We start from the raw sequence: 23,872 nt of genomic DNA on the forward strand, positions 1-23,872 counted from the left end.
AGACACACACACACAACACACACACACACACACACACACACACACACACACACACACACACACTTTGTGATAGAAGTGCAATAGATTTCACATGTAAAAGAGTCCGTCAACAAAATAATATTAAATATATTAATGAGAAAACACAGAAATGGTGCCAGTTCTTTATGTCACCGTCTTTCCCTCTGTGCACAAACTCTTCAACTACCTTCTTCCTCCCCTCCAGCCGCTCTCTCGTCCAGCCTCCCCTGCAGCGCCTCCTTCAGGGTCAGGCTGACCGCCTCAGAGTCTCTCACCACCCCCTGCTCCACCGACACCCCCGGGTGGTGTCTTTGCAAATGCTTGACCACCTGGAACTTCTGCTTGGCTCTGTAGGAGCAGTGGCGACAGCGGAAAGGCTGCTGCTTGGTGTGAGAGAGGTAGTGGTGCCTGAGGCCCGCCGGCCAGCGGAAGGCCTTGTGGCACAATCCGCATGTGTACGCCCGGTCGTCACTGTGCTGCCGCTGGTGGGTCTTCAGGATGAAACTGGTCTTGAATGCTTTGCCACATTTTTCGCAGACGTAAGGGCGCATGTCGCAGTGCTGCGTGTCCCGGTGGGCGCGGAGGGCGTCCGCTCTGTTGGTGCGGTAGTCACACTCGTCACAGGTGTACGGCTTCTCTCCTGCAGAAAACACGTACATTCATTTGTGAAATACATTTATAAAAACCAAATACAGACACTGTTGGCAGTTTTTATATGAATAGAGAAAAATCATTGTTCAAAAAGTTCAAACAATGGTCAACTTTTATTTCTAGTTGATACCTGTGTGCTTGGTCATGTGATACTTCAGCTGACTCGCCCACTTGCACTTGTAGCCACACTCTGGACAGAGGTACTTCTTCTCTTCTTGATGAACCCTCATATGAAGCTGAGGAAGAAATTATTATTAAAAAAACAAACTAAATAAAAGCGCATTTGTCATTTTCATTGTCGACAAACAAAATGCATTTGGTCATTCTCCATTGCACAGAAACAAATTAACTTCAAAATGAGGGAAAGTGTCAAACTGTGAAAGTTTCTCCACTCCACACACTTAAGGACCTGCATCCATCCTGTTCAAATACATTTCCAATACAGCATCTTTAAAAATCTATTTATGTTAAAGTATTTTATTCAAACTACGTTAATTAACTCTGCAAAAGCCTTTTTCTTAGCATGAATGCGAACAAGTTCTCCTTTAAACTCTGAGCTCACCTTCAACCTGGATGGATCCGTGCAGGTGTAGCTGCACAGCTCACAGCTGTACGGCTTCTCCCCCGTGTGTATACGAATGTGCCACGTGATCTTCTGCTTGTTCCGGGTTGAATACTCGCAGTCGGTGCATTTGTACAGACGCCGACCTCCATGTGACCGGAGATGCTGCTCCAACACCAGCTGATGGCGACATGCGAACTGACACGTGCTGCACCTGAGGGGCTTGTCCTCCGCAGACCCCTCCTCGTGTTCGCTGCCGAGGTGCTGAGCCAACAGCTGCCTGGTTTTGGTGGCAAAGGGGCACAGCTGACAGTGATGTGCCATGTGGCTTCTCTGGTGAATCTCCAGGCTTTCCTTTGTCAAAAAGGACTCGTGGCAGGTGGTGCACTTTACCAGGCGGTGTTTGGTTTGTTGGTGGCTCTTCAGTGTGACCTCGCTGCTACATGTGTAGTCACACTGCTCGCATGGGAAACAGACTTGAAGCCTGTGCACGCGCTTACAGTGGTTTCTGAGTGCACTCTCTGAACTAAAGCAAGCTTCACATGCAGCACAGGCGTGCTTTAGCTCCCCCGTGTGGCATCTGAGGTTGTGCCGCCTCACATCGTCGAGCGTGTAGCCACTGAAGTCACACACCGAGCAGAAGTGCGTGGGCTGTTTGTCGTGGATACGCATCTTGTGCTGACGCAGTTTTGTCACAGCCCCAAAGGTCTTGTCGCACACTTCACACTTGTGACGGCCGATTCCTGTGTGAAGAGATTCGTGTTCTTCCAGGCGGTAGCGCCTGGTGGTGGTGAACGGACAGTATTTGCACCGGTGAGGCCGCGCACCTTTGTGTTTGAGTGCAACATGCTGTGCCATGCACCGTTTCTGCTTACAGCTGAAAGTACAGAGCAGGCAATGCAAAAGTTTAGGTTGAGCGACATCGAACTTCTTCTTTTTATGAACATACAGAATGTGGTGGGTTGTGCATTCGTCTGGTTTTGTGCGTGCTCTCTTTTTAGGGCTGTCTGATAACGCTGCTTTCTGAGCACAGCTTGGATTAGAGAAAGTCTGAGTTTTTCCGTTGTCCTCATCTAACAGGTCCTCTTGTTCTGTGACTGACTCGTTATCACACTGACCGTCCACTTCTGAGAGGATCTGCTTGTCTCCTCTCCTACATTCTTTGTGGCAGGTGGCGAGGTGCCGTTCAACTGTTGCAAGCCTGACAGATGAAAACCTGCAGAGCTTGCATTTAAATTTACCATCTGCTTGAGTGTAAAGGGAGTTTTTCTTCAGCAAAATTCTTCTGCCCTTGTTACGGGAAACAAATAGTTTTTTCACAACTATATTTATCCGAGTTTTGCTTTGCTGGTGTTTTGGATCAGTGGATGTAGTTTCATTATCATCAAAGCCTTCACAGGTTGTTACTTCCTCTTCCTGCTGATGAACCTGATCGTCTGTGGAGATGATATGTTGTGGAAGCAGCTCTGTCTGATCTGAATTTGTTCCTTCAGGCAGTTCTTTGGATCCTTCCTCACCCTGACAAGAGCTCCCCTCTGCAGCTGGACATATTTTTGAAATACCCACAAACGTCCTTGTTTTTCGTGGACGCATTGGGCACTTCTTCACCAGGTGACTATCGAGGCCTCTCCTCTGTTTGAACTGTGCACCACAGGCCTGACACCTGTGTTCCTTCATCTTTCCGTGGCACAGAGTCAGGCTGTGGTGCTTCAACGCGGTCTCCTCGAAGGTTACATACGAGCACTTGTCGCAGCGATGAGCGTCTTTAGTCGGCACCACAAGCATCTGCACACGTCCCTCCAAAACCATGGCTTCTGCCTGGTCCTTGTCGTGCTTCTTCATGGCTTTCAGACGCACCTCGAAGTCTGATGGCTGATTGTGCACAGGCGGCAAAATGGAACCGATTGTTTCATCGTCAATCTCCACCTCAGGTGTTGGACACTTCTTGGGTTCCTCAGTTTGACTGGTTGAATTATTCAGAGGCTTGTAGCTGTCATCTAAATCACGTGGGTCACACTGTTCATGGGGCGTCGCTACATTATCTTCCTCTGATGAATTTGTGGATGTAGAGACGGCTGCCTTTTCTTGAGTGGCTGTTGGATTTGCACAGTTTTCCTCCGTGTTTTGCAAAGCGGGGGTTTGATAATCGGTGGTGGACAGTGTAGTCAGAATCAGAGTACAGTATTCCTCTGGACTGTTCACAGTTGGCGGACTGTCTGAAATACCTTCATCAACAACCTCTTGAGGAACTTCCTCCACAGTTTGTGATCCTGCTTCTGCTTCTGTGCCTGCACTGTGATCCGCTGCACCAGGGAGCCCACGTTGTTCTCTCCGAGATGTCGAGGGTGGTTCATTCTGCTCATGAGCTGCTGAGCGCTTGTTGTAAAAATCCTCCACGAACCCTGTTGAGTTTCTCTCCTTCTCCTTCGCAGCGTAGTTCTCTAGCCATGCTTTGTCCCCAGGCACATACCCATGAGCTTTCCTCTTGTGCAGGAAGAGGCTGATGCTACTGAACGAGGAGTAGAGACAGAGGGCACAGCGGAACTCTTTCAGCTTGGTGTGTTTGCAGTTCTCGTGGTTTTGAAGCGCTTGTCGGTAGCAGGTTGTGTACGTGCAGTACTTGCACTTGAAGGCAGATGGCTGTTTCTCCTCTCCGGAGTGTTTGGCCAACATGTGATTGCGAAGCTCATACTTGCGCTTGCAGGCGTAAGCACAGATCTCGCAGATGAGTGATTTGTCCTGATGTCGTAGTTTGTGACTGTTTAGCTGGTCCATGCGGTGACAGCGATAGGGACACTGATCACAATGGTACCTGTGAGAGGAGAGAGGACATGTAGTTTTAACAATAAGAGCATTCATAGAAAAGCTGCACCTCTTCCTACGGTCAAATACACGTTATGTTCCTAGACTTTTCAGTATGGCCCATGTCCCATCTGCTAACATGGAGGAGGCGGGGTTTATACTGCAGCTAGCCATTAGAGGGTCAACCGAGATGTTTTGGATTAAATTTTTACAGTCAATGATATTGTATGTTTACCTTGTCACCTTACTTATATTTGTTGCTTTGATTTTGGCAGCATCCTTTGGCCCTTTTCCTTTATCACCCCTTTTATTTCTGCAATAGTGCTCCTGACTTTTTGCAAAATAAATAACTTAATTTAACCAATAACATGTGTTTTTATGTTCCCCTTCCCCACACGAGCTCAGGGTTGTAACACAGGCCAAATTTAAAGAGGTAACATCATGCAGGACACAGTTGAAAACACTTCCGTGTATATAGACACCCCCCCAGCCCTCAAAGGATAAGCAGTATAGATATGGACGGATGGACAGATGGCTGCATGGACAGATGTTTGTACACGACAAAAACCTACCTGAGGTCTCCAGCGTGTTTCCTCATATGGACGTTGAGATAGTGCTTCCATTTAGTGACGTATCCACATTCAGCGCACATGAAGTTTTTGTCGTCTGAGTGAGTGAGCATATGTCTGGAGAGGTAGGACTCATCTCGGCATCTGAAATCACACAGGCTACACTTGTGGGGCTTGTCACCTATAAGAGAGACATTGGGAGATGTAAAATACACAGAAGTACACAGAAGTACACAGAAGAAGTTCAGCAACAAATGTGACAACTGGAAACTATGAGGTAAAAGTCTGATGAGAAAAACTTTAAGAACATTGAAACGCCTCCATCCTCACCACTGTGCATCAGCATGTGTCTCTTCAAGCCGCGTTTATGTGAGGTCACGTAGCTGCACTGAGAACAACGATGGATCTTCTCGCTGGCGTGCAAGTGTCCAATGTGCTGCTCAAACTCCACCGGGTTGAACGTGGAGAAGGAGCAGAAGTCACAGCAGAGCTCGTCTGTCCCTGCGTGACCGAGCCGCTGGTGCTGGAGGAAAAGAGTTTTATTGGAGGAAGAGAAATCACACTGCGAGCAGTGGTAGGCGATGTGAGTCCGATAATGAATCTCCATGTCCATCTCTGTTTGAAAAATGGCCCCACAGGCATGATGGCGACATTCTACTGCTTTGACCCCATGGACCTCAACAGTGTGTCTTAGAAGTTCTTTGCGCAAAGAACTCTGGAATGAACAGGCCTCATGGAAGCAGGCCACCGGTTTGCTGGCAGTTTGGCTGTTGTGCGTCTTCATGTGAGCCTTGAGTGACCTGCTTTGACGAAAGCTTTGACCACAGGTGGGACAGGGATAACTTTGACTCTTTACGCCATCTTGTGCCTCATCAGTGTGCATGCTGGCGAGGTGCCGACGGATCGCGTTACGCTCCACAGCGGAATATTCACACAGGTGACAACGGTGAACCTTGTCACCCGCCTCCCGGAGCCTGTGTATGCGTAGCTTGCTCTTGCTGGTGAAGTAATGCTTGCAGGTGGGACACTGGAGACTGGGGTCAGGGAAATGTAAATGGAGGTGCTCCTGCAGGTGGGAGCGCATCTTGAAGCAGCGACGACATGTGGGGCAGGTGTGGGTGCGATAGATGTGCTCGGCACCTTCTGCTACGTACTCTAATAGACAAAGACACAAGACACAAATTCTGAATAAACTGACAATACGCCATTCATCTTGAACTATCAATAAAACTATCAGCAACTATAAAAACATAATTGCATAAAAGGTCTGAAACATAGGGAGGTGCCAGCCCATGTCTCATCCTAAAATAAACAGGCCGCCAGTGGAAGGAGGCTAAAACAGGGGTTAAAAGCCAGAGCAGCAACATTCTGGACAACTGTAGACAATTTGGAGAGGTTCAGTTGGAGAAGGTTGTTTTCCTTCCAGTGTTTCATTTCAGCGAGGCACTTTTGGAGAGTTGCCATGTTTCAAAAATATTCTTCTATGTTTTAATATCACTGGCGTAACTTGAAATGGTGTCACTTCTTTTTCACTTTACAATTTCACACATGTAGAACGACAGGTAATGACCATAATCCTCCAAGCAGACCGGTGCACATACCTTTGGATTTCATTGGTGCAGCGTCCACTGCGGGAGGACTGTCTCTTTCCTCTGCCTCTCTCACTCTTTTGTCACTGTGTCCATCCCGCTCAGGCTGTTCCTTACGCCCATTTCCTGGGAAAGATGGGTTGGACTTCAGTTTTCTTTTTGGCCTGTCGGACAAGTGTCTCTCCATCTCACTCTGTGTGGGCAGTGACACTTTTGCAGGGCCGGAAGGTGCAAGGAATGAGAGTGAGTGCCGTGTGTGGACGTCAAGTGGGCTTGATATTCCTGGTGGTCAGTGCTGCTGAACTGGCATCCGGGCCCAGTGCAGGCAAACAGGCCTCCAGGGTTGTGTCCACTGTGAGTGGTTTTGAAGTGATGTGTGGAAAAGGCCTCAGTGCACCGAGAGCATTTGTAGCTGCTCAGCTCTCCTGTTCAAGAGGAAGCGGTCGGACTCTTCAAACAGGGACGAGAGAGGAAAACATCACGGTCTGTGAAACTCTGTCCACACTTTTCACACCAATGCGGTTCGACTGTCTCCATCGTGTCTGGAAAAAAAACAAACACAGCTTTTAGTTTCAATGGGGAAAAAACGTCACGAGAGATATTATAATATTATAGGCTCATGTTTTTAGATACAAAGATAGAAAAAAGGTATACATGAGCCAAAATATATGCTGATAATCATACATGTACACAATCCTTGAATACACACACACGTGTATATGTACATACATAAAACATACATATGTACACATGCACACATCTGAAAAGATCTTCAATAAAACAATCAACAGTCTCTTAATTAGTGACTTATCCCATCATACCCATCAAAAACAACTGAATCCAATTAGTTTCATATTCTATGGACACTAGGTACATGCAGTATATATATATATATATATGTTATAGCTGTAGTACCCGTTTGTTTGGTTTATTTAGCTCCAAATAACAAACTCAACAGTCTTGTACACGCTGTGACACAATCGTGTACTAATACACAAACACAAACACACAACACGTTCCTGTGTTCTACTCACACTATCGGACCTACCGCCCGGGTTTCTGCAGAGCTGTGTGTCTGTGAAACACACCATCAACATCCACCTCTTGAACAACATGGCTGCCACATCCGGCTCGTTTAAAAAACCCCGCTGCTGTGCAGAATGAAGTCATTTATACTGAAAGTTAGAATCAGAAGGAAACGCGTAGTTTATATGAGAATAATAAAATGATAATAAAGCTCGATTAGCATCATCGAGCTAGCTTCTTCTTCTTCTTCTTCTTCGACTCCTCCTCCTAATTCTTCTTCGTTTTTTTTACGGAAGTTGGCCGTGACTGCCCCCTTCTGTTCATTCTCCGTCATTGTCCCGGACCAGAACACACTGTTAATAAAAATGTGTATAAATATATATATATATATATTCCTCCTTTTGAACTCTGCAGCCTTGTGTCCTACACTAATGTACTTTAACGTTGTTCTCTACCTGCTCTGTGCTGTGTCATCACTTCCTATCGTTTTAAACTGTTCAACTGTCTCCGGTGTTTCACTATACTCAGTTTGTACTGAAGGTAAATGTCTCCATTTCATTGTTTTGCGTCCCCCTTGGTTCATTTATTTGTTTTCCACACTTTTTCTTTATGTGATGATTTCGACCATTTCTCTTCTGACTGCTCGTTCTTCCAGTGCATCTGCTCAGTGTCGCTGGAACTCACATGGAAGGGACGCGTTCCCTCCTCTTGTTCTTCTTGAGTTAGATTTCACAAAGTAGAACTTGATAACTTTGGGCTGTGTCCTGTGTAAATACCTGCAAATATCATTACATTTTATATTTCAGAAGGAAAGTTCAGACAATGACTAATATTTCCCATTAAATTATAACCCCCGAGGTGGATGATGACTTGGCATACAGACATTGGGAGTCACCATGAACAAGAGCGAAGTGAACATTTCTTTGTCACCTCTCAAGGAGCTTATTTTTTTAAATAATATTACATATGAGCAAGTTATGAGTGCTGCAAAGAAAATGTCCCTTTAAATTTCTAAAGATTTCTTCAGTAAAATATTTGAAACTTAACATACAGACAATCTTTGGCAGCTTTTAAGGATTTCTTAAAATAATATTTAACAGGAGCAAGTTACGCTATGCTATGAAAATTTAGCTGACTTTCCCCTTTTACTTTTCTTTAAAACACAAACATGTAATATTCCATTTCCTCATACGTGTTTCTATCTTATCTGGAAACCAAAATCGTTTTACTCATTCTGTCAAACGTCCTCGATAAATGTCATTAAACTTAATTTTATAATAAACTTTATATTAAAACACACACAACACCTGCTTTAGTGTCGCTTGTGAGCTAAAACACGTTATAATGTCACTCTGCAGGGGGGGAGGAACGAATGTTAGAGGCCAGGCGAGCCGTCGGAACGAGTTAAATGAAACACAGGAAGTGCAATAGAGGTCGCCGCTTGAATTGAACAACACTGAAATCCAGACAGTGCACACATGTGTCTGTAGGAGGCGGCGCACTGCGGGTGTACTGGGAACACTGGGAACACTGGAGACCAGCAGCGTCTCACCGTGGCCACATGAGATGAAGCAGGAGACATGTGAGCGGTAGGTTTATACTTTGTCATGACAGCAGCTGCCATTAGTGAGCACAGCTACACCACAGGTCCACAGACTGACCGGTGTGTCACTTCCTCTGCAGGTCGGCTGTACCACACGACGTCACAACATCTGTATAGAGTCTGATTCCAGCATCGTCATGCCCCTGTCAGACTTCCTGGACGGCCTGAAGGACAACCCCTACTTCGGGGCAGGCTTTGGTCTGGTTGGGGTTGGCACAGCACTGGCAGTGGCCAGGAAAGGGGCCCAGGTGGGGATGATCTTCTTCCGCAGGAACTACATGATCACCCTGGAGGTCCCCAGCCGGGACAAGAGCTACCACTGGCTGCTGAGCTGGATCACCAAGCACGCCAGGCACACCCAGCACCTGAGCGTGCAGACCTCCTACCTGGCACATGAGAGTGGACGGGTGCACACGCAGTTTGACTTTCACCCAAGCCCCGGAAACCACATCATCTGGTGAGAGCTCCCTCTAAGACATACTTGATGACATCTAGCTCTGCAGGGCATCTTGTTTTTAAAGCTTTGCGTCAGGTTTGAGGCGTACGGCATAAAAACATATAGAGATAATACTGTAACGTGAGGGTTGGATCACTCTTCATGTAAAGGAACAACCAGATGGAGACGGGTCACTTTCTGAGCAGCACTTTAATGTTCTGCACGCTGGTCATCTACATCAACATGTAAATAATGAATGTATAAATATGTAAATCACTTAACTGTGAACATTATAAACACATTTTTAGTAAATGAACATAAATGAACTTAACTTTCCACCTTACAATACCTACATATATATGAATCTGCTCTCTCTCTTAGCATCTTGTGATCTTGTCCTCCGTTGTGCTCTGCAGGTATGGGAGGAAGTGGATCAGGGTGGAGAGGACCAGAGAGAAGCAGATGGTGGATCTGAACACTGGAACCCCGTGGGAGTCCGTCACCTTCACTGCTTTGGGCAGAGACAGACAAATCTTCTTTAATATCCTACAAGAAGGTAAAGAGCTACATTATGTTCCTGATACGTTTCAGAGATTCTTGTCATATGCAATAGTGTCGTGCCCTTTTAACCATTTATTGGCAATTCAAAGCAGCTGTAAATCATGTTTTGTAGCAAGAGAACTGGCCCTGAAGCAGGAGGAGGGGCGCACAGTGATGTACACAGCCATGGGTGCTGAGTGGAGACCCTTTGGATTTCCGCGGCGACGCAGGCCCCTGAGCTCCGTGGTGCTGGAGGCTGGTGTGGCTGAGAAGCTCGTAGACGATGTGAAGGACTTCATTGGAAGCCCCAAGTGGTACACAGACAGAGGTGAACTATACCAGGGCTCACACGTATTCATTCAGTGTATATGAAAGTTGTCTTTAATTTATTTTGATATGATCAGTACAATTTTGTTCTTAATCAGCTAAAATGAGCAAAACCACATATTATTGACAGTTTTGTTAATTTGCATGTTTTGTAAAGCACAATCCTCTTAAATCTCTGCAGGCATCCCCTACAGAAGAGGATATCTGCTGTATGGACCCCCAGGATGTGGAAAAAGTAGTTTTATGTGAGTGTGCTAGTACTCTAAGTATTTGCTGTAGATGGACTAAGTGAAGTATCGTCCTCTCATCATCCGTCTGTGACTCTTTGTGCTTCAGCACGGCACTGGCTGGGGAGCTGGGCTACAGCATCTGTCTGATGAGTCTGAGTGACCGAACCCTGTCCGACGACCGGCTCAACCACCTCCTGAGCGTTGCACCGCAGCAGAGCATCATACTGCTGGAGGATGTGGACGCAGCCTTCGTCAGTCGAGACCTGATTCCCACTGAGAGTGAGTAGAGCTGGACGACACTTGGTTTAGTTAGAATCAAAATGCAGCAATTATTTGTCCTTGTTATTAATGTAAGTATTCCCGAGTTTAAATTCTCTGCTGAGTTACCTGGTAAAGCTGCGGCTGTTCTTTGTGTTTCACGTTACCTTTCTCTTTGCCTCACAGACCCTCTGGCCTTTCAGGGAATGGGAAGACTGACCTTCAGTGGTCTGCTCAACTCTCTGGACGGAGTGGCTTCATCTGAGGCCAGAATAGTTTTTATGACCACCAACTTCATTGACAGGTAAACTTGGATTAGTGTCTATATAAACAAAGTACTTAGAGTAAATGTTATTGTCCATCACTGAACTCTGCAGTTCTTGAATGAATGTTGCTGTGTGTCTGGATGTGTAGACAAGCAAAGGATTCAAATGCATTTGCCATAAAGACTTCAAAAGTCAGTATGTTGTTTTTAGCTTCTTGTGCTGCCCCAAGTGTACAAATATCAAGTATTCCAGCTTCAAAATATTAAAACCATTTAAAAAAAAACAAACAAACAAACAACACAATTATAGTTAGAGAATAGAACTGGTTTATTCAAGGTCTATCTATGTGACTTTGACATTTTTATTTTGTGTCAGTGCCGTTGATTGAGAGTTCTTTGCTCACGCAGGTTGGACGCAGCGCTGATCCGACCCGGCCGTGTGGATCTGAAGCAGTACATCGGCCACTGCACACACTGGCAGCTCACCCAGATGTTCCGGCGCTTCTACCCACTCGAGCCGGCTTCTGAAGCAGAGCGGTTCGCAGAGCGTGCGCTGGCTGCAAACACGGAGATCAGTGCTGCTCAGGTGCAAGGACACTTTCTGCTGCACAAAGCGGACGCTGCAGGATCTATAGACAATGTTGGCCAGATCAAAGGATGAAAGGAGCGGGGGGGGAGTGTTCGGAGACAGTTGAATAAAGAGAAATGTGAGAAACATATAGTTTTCACCATTTGTTTCCAGTTGACTGTATATTATTATTATTATTCTTAATAAAAGACCAATATTTGGTGTGTTTTGGTGTCGAGAGAGTGGATATTTGGGGACAAGACCCTGTCTTCTGTTCACCGTTTACAGTCCAATGAGCTTCTTTTATCACAAGAATCCAACATTTCTCCTTAAAAAAACACAAACAGCGATACTTTCTGTAGGTGTTTTAGGTCCAGATGACATTTTGGCTAATCTCTACCAACAACTATTAGCATATTAATGCAAATAAATTAAAGAGCAGATACATTACAGTCAATGTATTTACCCTCTTTTTCTCTCCACCCACTCTTTACCTAGGGGAACCAAACATGATTTGTCAAACTACAAATAGAAACCAGATGTCTTCCAACCCCAAAAAGACCGAGTATTCACATCTTGAATCTGTTGATAGAGATGAATATGATAATAAATCGATTCCCATCAAATACGACACTGTGCAATGTTAGACCAGAAACACAAAAGTAAAAGTTGTCGTCTACAAGATGACAGAAATTCTACAAATTCCATTTCAAAAAGCCCCAAAGAACAACATGTATTAACTGTAAGCCCTTCACAGTGTAATGTTGAGACCTTTAACACATGGTGACTGTGGAGAGAAAGGAAGAAACCTCCAATAGACTCAAATGAAATGTGGCACCATTACATAAAATGAAGAGAAAGCCAAAGATGAAAAATGTGGTTTTGATGTTCCTCCCAGGGAGAAAAACAGTTCCAGAATAAATAGATAACAGGTAATTCACTGTGCATTTGTTTTAGCTTCATGCAACTCAAAGTTTTAAAGTCTCTTCAGTCTCTTCTTTGTCATCAAGGACATCGACCTCAGTAGTTCAATGGAAGGCATTCATTTTTTTAAATGTATATGTAGTCAATGGAAAAGCACAACTGCAGAAATGAGGGTATTGTCACCGTGCATTTGAGCAGTATTTGTTTGGATTGTGTTTTAGATACCCTGCACAATAAATATGACCTTATTGTTTATGTTTGCACTTCAGATAAACAAGTGTAAAGACCTGTTAGCCTTCCCGTTCCTGGTAGCTCCTTGACAGTTTGTCTGGATGGGTTAAACATTCAGTAAAACATGACTCCTCCCTGCTTAGCTGCTCTGGTGGCGGTCACAGGAGCCCTTTTTATTTGCTATTTGTCCGTCATCATGGCTTCTGGACTGTCCCGATGCCTGACGAAAAGGACTGGCGGCTGGCGACTGCCTTGCCCCATCGCCGTGTTCCGGGTCCGCTCCAGGTTGGGAAGCTCCTCTTCTGCACCGGGGGTCCTCTCCACCTTCCAGGACAAACCTCGGACTGTGAAGGACCTGCCACATGTCAGCTTCTTGGAGATGATCTACAGAATAGGGTTCCAGGGTTTCTACAATCGTTTGCACGAGTTACAGGTATTCCAGCTGCAGCGCACTGCTCTGCATGGTGCCCCGAGGTCACATATTTATATAATCACAGTGATGCATGCTTGTTTTAATCTGCATCCAATAGTTTCCACTGGATGTTTTGATGCATAGCAGAAATCCCTGTTTAGACTCTGTGGTTCTGATTCCCTTTGCCCCAGTGTCAATGCACACTAGAACTTTTCAGGCCTGTTGAATTACCGTGGTTCCCATAGTAACCCCCAGATAACTACGGCTAATCTCAGCTCACTCTCACAGAGGAGAGGATTGTTTCCCCCTTCAGTCACGTCTAAACAATCACACACTCACATGCTCTGCTCATTCCTCGTCGAACAACATAGTGAATTAGATTGAGGGATTGTGTTCTTCTCACCTAACGATGTATCCCACTGCTTGTGCATGTGTTAATTCATCAGATCTATGAGAAGCAGCGCTATGGGCCCATATACCGAGACGGAATGAGGTCGGTGTCCGTGAACACCCCACAGCTGCTGGAGGAAGTCATGAGGAACGATGACAAGTTCCCCTGTCGAGGAGACATGTCGCTGTGGAGAGACTATCGGGACATGAGAGGATTTGGCTACGGGCCTTTCACGGTGTAAGATTGAAAAACACTGCACCCCAAATCTCTTTGGGGCTGGTGTGGGACACATTTTAACATTTTTGCTGAGATGCATTCGTTTGCATTCTGTTCCCAGGGAGAACGAGCAGTGGCACAACCTGAGGGCGACGCTGAACAAGCGAATGCTGCACCCGAAGGACTCTGCACAGTACGGTGGTGCTATCAATGATGTGGTTACAGACTTCATCAAGAGGATCCACTGTCTGCGGCAGAGCAGCCCGACAGGAGATCTGGTGACCGACGTGGCCAATGAGCTCCATCACTTCTCACTGGAGGGTTTGTAGAAAGTCTGAAAGACAGTAAAAGCAGCACACTCATGTTGGGATTATTCGAATCCCAACATGAGGGATCATACTTACTGATGCCTATTTTTTACTCTTGCTGCTGTAATATTGTAAATTTCCCCATTGAGTGACTAATAAAGGATTATCTTATCTTATCTTGTCTTATTTCTTACCCATCTCCACTCAGGTATTGCTTCCATTCTGTTTGAGACCAGGCTTGGGAGTCTGGAAAAGGAAATTCCCGCAGGTACACAAGACTTCATCAACGCCATAGGTGAGATGTTCAGCAACAGCGTGCCTGTAATGGTAACGCCCAAGTGGAGCCGCAACCTGCTGCCCTACTGGAAACGCTACATCGCCGGCTGGGAGGGCATCTTCACTTTTGGTGAGTTGAACAAGAGAAGCACAGCAGAGGAGTTAGATAAAGTAGAATTCCTGTTTAACTGTGTGTCACTACTCAAAGTTCATTGAAATACGCTGTTTTGTTTATTTTTTGTCTCATAAAATTCTAGGGAAGAATAAGATGAACAGATTGATGCCACTGTCATAGCTGAACACTGAATATCAAACGACAGAACCAGTACTGGCCAACTGATACTGGATCTTTGGGGCTAATGTTGGTACCAATTCTAGGACATAAAAATCTCTAAAATATCAATGTATTGACTAATATTCATTTAATTTCCTAACTTTGTTAAGCAGCCTTGGGTTCCTTTGAATGTGCATCAAGAATCCATGTTATTATCATTTTTTTATTATTACTGTACTACTTTACATACTAAACTACAAATAGCAATTAGCTAGTATCTTCTATCATTTCTCTTTGTTTGAGATTAATCGTATTTCTGTTTTTCCACATCTCTAAATTCAACCAAGCGTCTTTTTCTGCCCATTATTATAAAACCTTTTCAAACCCATTGATTGTACAGGTTCAACCAGTGTGATGTTGTAAAACAGGAGCTGTAGAGGTGCTGGAAGGATTTTCTGACATTTGTACAGGGCAGTGTGAAGGGGAGCTAAATGATTTCTAGCTGTAGCATCATGGTACAAAGATGACAGTGGCATCAATCCCCTCATCTAACTCTTTGCAAGAAAGCAAATGACAAATTTCCCAAAATGTAAAATGATTTACCTTTTATTCTGCTTTAAAATCACAGCAGAAAATGTTTTGTAGGGGTTCATTTAGTCTGTATGGTGGATGATAACATGAAACACTTATCCCAGCTAAAGGTCTGATTGATAAGAAGATGGAGGACATTCAGTGGCGTCTGGACAACAGACAGGATGTGGAGGGAGAATATCTAACGCACCTCCTAGCCAACACTGAGATGAGCCTGAAGGACGTGTACGGCAGCATCACTGAGCTTCTCTTAGCAGGAGTGGACACGGTAAATGTGACCCTTCGAGTGTTGGGGCCATATGGTAGAAAATACAAATTGGAGAGAATAAAGTCGTAATTTTAGGGGAATAAAGTGGTAATTTGAGGCTATGTGTCATTTTACAGGGAGAATATTGGAAGATCGGCCTGTTCCCTGTGTTTGAATAAGGAATGTCAAGTGTCTTGTTATGTTAACAAGATGAAATACTTAATACTTTGGCTGATCAGCATAATATTATCATAAGTATCGTAAAGATTGGGTAAGAAAGTGTCTTTTTCAAAGAAAGAACCACAGAGGCCCTAATACTCCGTTATGTTTCTGAGAGAATATTTGTACTTTGACTGCAGAATTGTAGTAGAATAAATAGGTGAAAATGAAATCTACCCCCAAAACACACCACTGTAGCTTTTGTGACCCACTCTGAATACATCTCATGCTACATCTCATGCACAGATATCACCTCTCTCTGCCTGTCTTCTTATTGGCGTCTCTTTGTTTGTCCAAGACGTCCAATACCCTCACTTGGACTTTGCACCTGCTGTCCCAGGAACCCCAAATCCAGGACAGACTTTATGAAGAAGTGTCCACATTCGTACCAGCGGACCGCACCCCCTCCGCCGCTGAGGTCACACGGATGCCATATTTAAGGGCTGTCATCAAGGAGGCACTGAGGTAGAGCTGGTTAGAGAGGATGAGGTGATGTGATGGGGTCCTGCAGCCACAGTAATGTAAACACATGGACCTACATGGTATTGGAAGGGGATCTGGATGAAATTGTCTTAGTTCTCTGTATCAGATTTGACATATTTGTCGAGAGGAAACAAAAACATGATTCTTTCCTGTTCGCAGGATGTACCCAGTGGTTCCTTTAAATGGGAGGATCATTTCAGCAAAGAGCGTTGCGATTGGTGGATATCAATTTTCAAAGAAAGTGGGTTTTTTTTTTTTTAACCATTATTTTGTACTGGTTTTGTTAACACTCTTATTATAACTTAAAGAGAAAAGCCGCCTTTTAGAATATTAGTTTATAATGTGTCTAATATCTCGACTATTGCTTCTGCAGACTGCTTTCGTGCTTTGTCACTACGCCATCAGTCACGATGAAGACACGTTCCCGGAGCCATTCACGTTTAGGCCGGAGAGATGGCTCCGCGATGGCCGCCAGATGCCACACCCCTTCGGCTCCATCCCCTTCGGCTTCGGGGTGAGAGGCTGCGTCGGTCGGCGGATCGCTGAGCTTGAGATGTACATGGTTGTTTTTCAGGTAAATGACCGATTCAACTTTAGCAGGACTTATCATTCAGTCGGCTCTAATAAAGTGACTGCAGTCACTCCATATTTCTTTTTGTCCCTCCCAGCTAATCAGGCTTTTTGAAATCAAACCCGACCCCACGATGGGAGAGTTGAAATGCATCAGCCGCACCGTCCTGGTTCCAGAGCAGCAAGTGAACCTGCACTTTGTGGCCAGACGACGGGAAAACACAGCTTGATTCGTGTTTGGTTTTAAAGCATATGCTGCATCTGAGTGTTTGTATTTGTTTTTAAGATGATGTATTCTGAAAGAGACTGTAGCAGCAGGTTTTTCAAGCTTTACTTGCACAACTAATGTGTTTATGCTGGAGAAAATGAGGAATGGTGATTGTGGATGTACATTATGAGATCTTTAATAAACCAGGAGTAGCATGAGATGTATTCAGAGTGGGTCATAAAAGCTAAAGTGGTGTGTTTTGGGGGTAGATTATATATAAGTATATTTCAAGCTTTACTCTAACAAATATATATATATAATACTGAGAGGATATATATATACTGTATATATCCTTGGAAACAATGGACAATGCAATTTGAAAACCAATTGATGCTACTGAAATGCTAACAGTATCACATACATCCATAAATATCATACAACAGCAAGATGCATTGTTTTTTGTTATTAAATAAGAATTGAGTGATGCTGTGGTTACATGGACATTTAATGTTTTAGGTTTCTTTATAAAATTACATTTTGTGATGTTAAAGATGAAAAATCCCAGGTTAATGATCTCTGTTCCACTCTAAATGAGCTGCTGGCATAATTCATGTTACTAGTCAAAATTTGGTTATATAAATGTGTTTTCATGCAACTGATTAAAAGACTTCAATAAAAATATTCAACTCAACAAATACAAACAAATGACCACTTCATCAATCACCCAGCAGGGGGAGACATACTCCACTAGAGTCTCCTGGTGTGGGGCAGCAGTTTGGTCTGGAGGTCCTGAATGACACACACACACACACACACACACCACACACACACACACACACACACACACACACACACACACACACACACACACACACACACACACACACACACAGCGAGAGGGAGAGAACAGAATAGTATACATTTTGTGGCTCTTTTGTGCAGTTTGTGTGTGTGTGTGTGTCTTTCAGACTCCAACCTCAATGCAACACAGGTTTTGGATAAAGTTAAAATGAGGTTACGGCTAGGTTTAGGTTAAAGTTAGGTTGAAGTTGGGTTTAGGTTAAAGTTAGGTTGAAGTTAGGGTAAGTAGTGACTATAGTCAAGATTAAAGTAAGTCTCCAGGAAATCGTGTGTGTGTGTGTGTGTGCATTTTCCAGCATATACACTGTGTGTGTGTGCTTGCACGCCATGAATACTATAAAACCATCAGTATCAGCTGGGAGTGGCTGACAGGCTGAACAACCAATCACAGCACACACATGTGAAGGTGTGTGCGTGTGTGCGTGTGTGTGTGTCTGCAGTGAGTCCCCTCATCTCAGTGCGGCTCTCTCTGTCAGTGCGTGAACACAACTCCTGGAAGCTGCATTAAAAAACACACAGTTTACGCACATTCTCGGTGCGTCCGTGCGTAAAATGAGGTCATAGCGCCACAAGTGTCCACGTGCAGCGGCGGCACAGACGCGGGTCCTCGGGGTGCGCGCACACTTGGATGGGTGAGGACGTGTGCGCCCTGGCGTCGCTCGGATGGGATGCACGGTGAGCTTCATCTGCTGTGAAGAGGACTTCCTGCCGATGCCTGTGGTCCTGCAGCATGAGGAGGAGAAGAAGAAAGACAGCGGGAGGAAGGTGAGAAGTTTTACTGAGAGATACTAGACTCTAGATTTTCTATGCTGGAGTTCCCTTTAGGATCCAGATAAGCTTCCACTTGACAAACGAATCAAAGTGCATCGAGTGTGGACTCCTGGGAAACCATCCACAGAAAGGAGAAGTAATGATCATGTTCCAGTCACTTCAACATACCAACAGTTGGTGCTCCAGCCCCACTCAGGTGTATCGTGGGTCTAATACCTGCTCTGGTATCAGGCCTGAATGAGGTAAACCATTCACCTTAATGTCTTTGCCAGGGGGCAACTTCCGAAAAGTCCAAGTTCAGTCACGCTTGATCCGTGACTGAAGCACAGGGATGAGAAGCAGTGACTTGTAGCAGCGGTGATGTCATGGAAATCATTTCCTCTGCCTGGTGTTGCTGGTGCTGAGGGTTTAGATGTGTGTTCCCTGCAGAACCTGTTTAATAAGATGTGGTTCTGCAGCCTGAAGCTCTGCTCTCTGCTGGGATGTGACCACTGACCTGCAGGCGAGCAGAAGCTGGATTTACATGAATGAGTGTTTGCATTGATGAGGCTCTGCAGTGACTTCAAAGTCTTTTCATTCCTGTCTGACGAACCTTTGTGTGCATCTTTGTGCTGTGGTTTCTCCCAACTTTGTTTGTGTCCCTTCCTCCTGCAGCCAATGAGACCAAGCTCTCCCTCATCAGCACCCCCCATCATCCTCCACACGTTTCCATTAGAACTTAAAAGTTATTTAACACCGTTAATCCCACAACAGTTCAGATATTGATCCTTTTTCAGGAGATTTGACCAAGTTTGCGTTTTTTAATGTGTGGCAGAAACGAGATGTTTTAATAACTTATCCGTTTCCTTTTTTTTTTTTATCCATTTCAACTTGCCATTAAGTTTGATTTGTTGCAAACATCACGCACTTGTAGCCATAAATTTTTTTTTTTACGACCTTAAGTTGGAGGTTGGCAACTGCAGAACAACCCCCAGGGGTGTAAGCCCTGATTTAGATGACGCCGTGTGTTATATGTGCTATACACACACAGTATGTGCCTGTCACAGCACAGACACACTTCATATTAAACACTAGGCTTCCTGTGTTACTTTGAGTGTGTGGTGGATGTCTCTCCCTGGATATGCAGATCTGCCCTGTGGCAAAGACACACAGCTGGCAGCGTGGCGTGCAGGGCTGTGGGCGCATGGCGAGCAGTGGGAAACGAATGCTCGGACTGACAGTGGAGCTGTGGTTGACATATTGACGTGGTGCTAAAGTTTCATCAGTCAGGCTTCACTTGGGCAGGAGCTTACAAAGTGGAGCCCTTTATGTCCGTTCTGTAGGATTGAGGTTTTTAGACGATGTGAATAAAACAATATTTGTGCGAAGAAGCTTTGTTAAAGTTGTAAAGCAAGTTTTTTCTCATGCGTGATGTGTGTGTCGGAGGTGTCCTCAGGTGCAGAGAAATAGCTTCCTGTGTTACTTGCTCTTTGTGTGTGTGTGTGTGCGATGCTTGTGGTTTTGGTCCCAGATGAAGAGGACGGGTTGTCGGCTCCTGTCAGCGGCGCTCAGGGAGGCCCACAGCCGCAGAACTTTGAAGAGTGATAACAATCGAGCAGAAAGGAAAACCCTCATGTAAAACCAAAGTACACAGGCTAGACTTTGAACCAGATGGGGGTCATGAATCGGCTGCAGAAAGAATGTGTGCAGTTTGCTTTGCGTTGAGTGGTTGTTGTGTAATAGCTGAGACGTGAACACAACATAAACACATTTTCAAGACAATGAGAATCCTCCACAGAATCTACCTGAATTTAAACTCTTTTTTTGTTTTGTTTGTCTTCCTGTCGTTTCTTTGTCTTTGTAGATTCATGAAATGGACAAATAAATGGGTTTAACCTCAGTTAGTTAATTGAGAGGAGATCTGCCTCTATTTGCTGCCACTTGAGTCTCCCCATTGACTCTGTGTTATTTTAGAGTCACTCCGAACACACCCTACGAGTTCAGATATTTGGCCGAACGAGCCAGAGATAAATTAAGAGTGGATTGGATCATATGGACACAAGTGTGAAGTCCATGGACTTTTTTTAGAAGGACTGTGAGATATGATGTTTCATACTTTGCTCGGGTTGTTTATTGCCTTGTGTGACTTTTTACCGTTGTACTTTTTGGTGTTTGTGGAGGAGAGTGAACCCAACACAGAACGTGGTAATTCTGAACAGCAGCAGGACCCAGGTCAGCCGTAATGAAACAAAGAGCTCGTACCTAAACGAGGTGCTGATCTGAAAACATGGACGAGGTTTGGATGTGAAAAATCTAGACTGGAGCACCCTCTTGAATAAAGATTGGAAAAAAACAACACCCAATTAATCACGCTATTAAATATTTAAAAAAAGTAATATTTGGATATAGATCTTTCTTTCCTGTGCAAGTGAGGCTCAGTTATTGTTTCATGATAACGACAGTCTAAATTGTAAGTACTTTTTCTAATAACAAACACTTTTTTTTGTTGGGCGCGTTCATGCTGCACACGATTCGAACTATAACCTTTAACAGGTTTCAAGAAAAGAGCCGACCCAAATCTGGAGATCAGTAAAACAGCTGACTGTGCAAGAAAATACTCATTTCAGCTTGATCCCTGTCAAGTCCGGCTCTCTATCTCCCCCCCCCCCCGCTTCTGAAATTCCCACCAAAGTGTCAGACGGCGGGCGGGGGCTTTCCTCGGGTTTTGAGGGATTTTTGATAAAGGTATGTGGTGAACTGAGAGTTACCTGCCGCCCCTTATTGCATTCCAGGGGAGGTTGTAGCTGCGGGGAAACAGTGCGTCCTCTGTGCCGCGTCTCTGGGGAGGCCTATGGTTTCAGTCCTACCTGCTGGCACTGACCTGCACGTGGTGGGCCGCAGAACAAGACCCTCTCTGTGTGTTCCCCTGTGGAAAGCTGCCCAGTGTGTGCTTGACCCAGGAGACGGGCTGTGGCTCCTCAGCAAAGTTAACCCCTGTCATCTTAGCTTTTAATGCCAGTGCACACAGGAATTTAACCTCTGGCGGACACTTGAGCACATTATTTCAGAGGAGGAAGCTTCTTATAAACTCCTCACATGACAGAGTGGCCACAATGTTTCATCAGGTTTATCTTGAAGTGGTAAATGTCTCCCATATTGTTCCCAGCAGCAGATATCATTCTGCTTTAGCAAACCTTTCAATGCCTTCCTGATACTTTGCATTATTCCCTGTGCAATCAGAAATAGTTCTGACCATTTCATTTACAAACTTAAACTTAATAATTATGCACTGGAAAAGTTATCTTAAATACGTAAGTAGAGATCATGACCTAAAACCATGTGAAAACATCCTAACTGTTAAAATGAAAGAGAGGTTTGTATAAAAGCAAAGTGACATGTTGATTGCATCATTTCCTTAACTTACAAATATTAAAAATCCTCCCCAGGAATGTACAATGTGTGTATTAAGTATCTGAATTTGAGGAGGAGATTTCCTCATCTTGTGCCAACAATGATCTTGAAGTTGTGTAATAATTTGAACCTTTTAATCTATGTTGGGAGGCGCCGCCTTTCCTTTCAATGCCTCGTGGACAAAGGATGTGTGAGTCTGATGAGCGGATATTTCCTTTCCAAACAGCTTTTCAAGACATAACGGAGGCAGTGATGCGTAACGTCGGCCACAAAGCCTCTGGGACAAGACGATAGCGGAGGAGAAAAGGCGTTCATTCAGCTTCTTTAAGTGTCTTTAATTCACTTGGCAATGCCCAGAGGATAGCGTGTCAGTCAGAATGATAGATTAAGGCACAGGCAACTGTATTTTCTCTCCAGAGTCACGGTTGCGTGGCCCTTTTCTTGGAATGTAAAGCAGAGGCCTGACTTCCACCTCCGCCTCAGACCTTGTGGCATCAGTGCAACATAATACACTCCGTTTAGCCCTATACCATCACGCCTCTCTGGCTTTGTGTAGCAGTGAATGTGGCCTTTATGCTGCAGCTTTGTTGATATTTCTCTGCAAGTGTGTGTGCATATGTGGGAGGATTTTCTTGTCCTCTCCCTAATACTTGGCAGGGCGACGTTGCATTCGCTCTTGGCAACGTCGAAATCCTACAAAGTCTCACTCTGGGGGCCTTTGTAGCCTTTCACAACGCTTCCGAGTGATGGACAGGGAGCTCAGCTCTCCCAGGTCGCATCCCCTTCGCCTCAAAATGTGCCTTTTGTTGATATTTGTGCCTCTTCTCTTTCCCCCGGGCTCTTTTTCACCAAGGTCGGATGCCACAGGGCTCCAAGGGTAATTGCTGTGACAGTGGATCAGAAGTTAGGCTGGGCTACCCAGGTCGCCCAATCATGTTTTCATCATCGGGAGAATGTTTCTCTTTGGGGACTTAATAAATCCCCCCCTTTGACATGCTGCATTTGCTCTGAATACACACAGGAAAAGAAAGTCCCCTGATTTGTTTCTCTCTCTCCGGTTTGCACCAGTGCTTGTAACAAGCTGAGGCAGATCATTGTTGCTAGTTCACCCTGACTGGTTTCCAAAAGGATAGGTTTGCACTCTTAGACATTCCACTGTGGAGGAATTTCATAGGTATTTGCACAGGAATGTGGTTTCTCATTGGATTGAGTGGGAAACGTAATGGACATTATGAAATGTGACCATTGAGTGTCTAATAAAACAGTGTAATCACTGTGTTGTTAGACAATAACAAGTTCTCTAGGTCGTGTACGGAGAAACTTTGGGAAGTGGCAAACAATGGAGAGAATATGAAAGTATATACTTTATTAATGTTGTTATATTAACCTGCAGTAACTTGTCTTTTTACATGTATGGTGACTGTGTGTGTGTGTCTCCAGTGTCCTAAACAATGCACAGGGGGAATACCAGTTGTAGAACACAGCACATGTCTGACATGCTGTTACTATTGGTAGTAGAGTAGAAACTCGATAGCCCTCCGTTAAAACAAAACAACGGCACATGTTCCACGTTCCCGTCCTGATCCCTGTTAATGAGAGCGAGCGGGTTCCACTCCCGGCACCAAGCGGAGGAATCTTTAATTAAGTCACACTCTGGGACCTGATGCTGCACATGTGCTGCACGCGCCTGGAATCACACACACGCATCACCGGCGTGCCGTTCGCTTATATCATTGAGACAGGCTGCGTTCACACCTTAGCTAAAAATACACCTATCCTATTTTTTCTCACACGTAGGGTTGGGCTTAACATTATATATATAACATGAGATGATAGGAATTTGTCTTTACAGATTTAGTTCTATCTTTTTATACTTTTATTCTGGTTACATATGTCTATTGCTGGCAATGCCGTCAGGAGTCAATATTAGGTTTACAGGATTTTATGTTGTTATCTGAATCTGTGTGTATTCAGTATCTCTGCTCATAAACATTTTATTTCCTCCACTCCCAATTCATACCATGTGGTTTTGAGGTAAAGATTTATTAGCCAATAA

The 23,872-nt window shown here is 44.7% G+C and overlaps 4 protein-coding genes across 9 annotated transcripts in view; 3 read left to right on the forward strand and 1 right to left on the reverse strand.

The window, feature by feature from the left end:
* Nucleotides 1–9: 9 nt before the first annotated feature.
* znf142 (zinc finger protein 142) lies at nucleotides 10–7,484 on the reverse strand. The gene is made up of 7 exons (XM_035174406.2): nucleotides 7,226–7,484; nucleotides 6,204–6,733; nucleotides 4,933–5,757; nucleotides 4,606–4,783; nucleotides 1,232–4,043; nucleotides 800–905; nucleotides 10–658 (listed from the first exon to the last, which is right to left on the reverse strand). The coding sequence occupies exons 2-7, from the start codon at nucleotides 6,376–6,378 to the stop codon at nucleotides 198–200; spliced, it is 4,557 nt and encodes a 1,518-aa protein (XP_035030297.2). The 5' UTR covers nucleotides 6,379–6,733; nucleotides 7,226–7,484; the 3' UTR covers nucleotides 10–197.
* Nucleotides 7,485–8,609: 1,125 nt separating this feature from the next.
* Nucleotides 8,610–11,670, forward strand: LOC118120563 (mitochondrial chaperone BCS1). Of its 2 annotated transcripts, none has more exons than XM_035175648.2 (8): nucleotides 8,610–8,799; nucleotides 8,901–9,277; nucleotides 9,673–9,812; nucleotides 9,930–10,124; nucleotides 10,305–10,368; nucleotides 10,460–10,632; nucleotides 10,798–10,915; nucleotides 11,285–11,670. In XM_035175648.2, the coding sequence occupies exons 2-8, from the start codon at nucleotides 8,958–8,960 to the stop codon at nucleotides 11,535–11,537; spliced, it is 1,263 nt and encodes a 420-aa protein (XP_035031539.1). In that variant the 5' UTR covers nucleotides 8,610–8,799; nucleotides 8,901–8,957; the 3' UTR covers nucleotides 11,538–11,670. The 2 variants fall into 2 exon arrangements, with proteins under 2 accessions (XP_035031539.1, XP_035031538.1); XM_035175647.2 differs by having other exon boundaries at nucleotides 8,611–8,806.
* Nucleotides 11,671–12,775: 1,105 nt separating this feature from the next.
* Nucleotides 12,776–17,454, forward strand: LOC118120133 (sterol 26-hydroxylase, mitochondrial). Its single transcript, XM_035174849.2, has 9 exons — nucleotides 12,776–13,032; nucleotides 13,458–13,639; nucleotides 13,740–13,939; nucleotides 14,135–14,332; nucleotides 15,172–15,335; nucleotides 15,832–15,998; nucleotides 16,176–16,257; nucleotides 16,390–16,590; nucleotides 16,685–17,454. The coding sequence occupies exons 1-9, from the start codon at nucleotides 12,796–12,798 to the stop codon at nucleotides 16,814–16,816; spliced, it is 1,563 nt and encodes a 520-aa protein (XP_035030740.2). The 5' UTR covers nucleotides 12,776–12,795; the 3' UTR covers nucleotides 16,817–17,454.
* Nucleotides 17,455–18,129: 675 nt separating this feature from the next.
* Nucleotides 18,130–23,872, forward strand: part of tns1b (tensin 1b) — a 138,166-nt gene continuing 132,423 nt past the window's right edge. For 4 of the 5 annotated variants that reach the window (XM_035174856.2, XM_035174858.2, XM_035174859.2 and 1 more), the window contains exon 1: nucleotides 18,132–18,420. In XM_035174856.2, the coding sequence (XP_035030747.2) occupies nucleotides 18,319–18,420 (102 nt within the window). In that variant the 5' untranslated portion in view covers nucleotides 18,132–18,318. Of the gene's footprint in view, nucleotides 18,421–23,872 lie in introns of all 5 variants that reach the window. The other variant, XM_035174866.2, reaches the window with a different exon arrangement.

This window comes from Hippoglossus stenolepis, chromosome 13 (assembly GCF_022539355.2).
Source record: "Hippoglossus stenolepis isolate QCI-W04-F060 chromosome 13, HSTE1.2, whole genome shotgun sequence".
NCBI lineage: Eukaryota > Metazoa > Chordata > Actinopteri > Pleuronectiformes > Pleuronectidae > Hippoglossus > Hippoglossus stenolepis.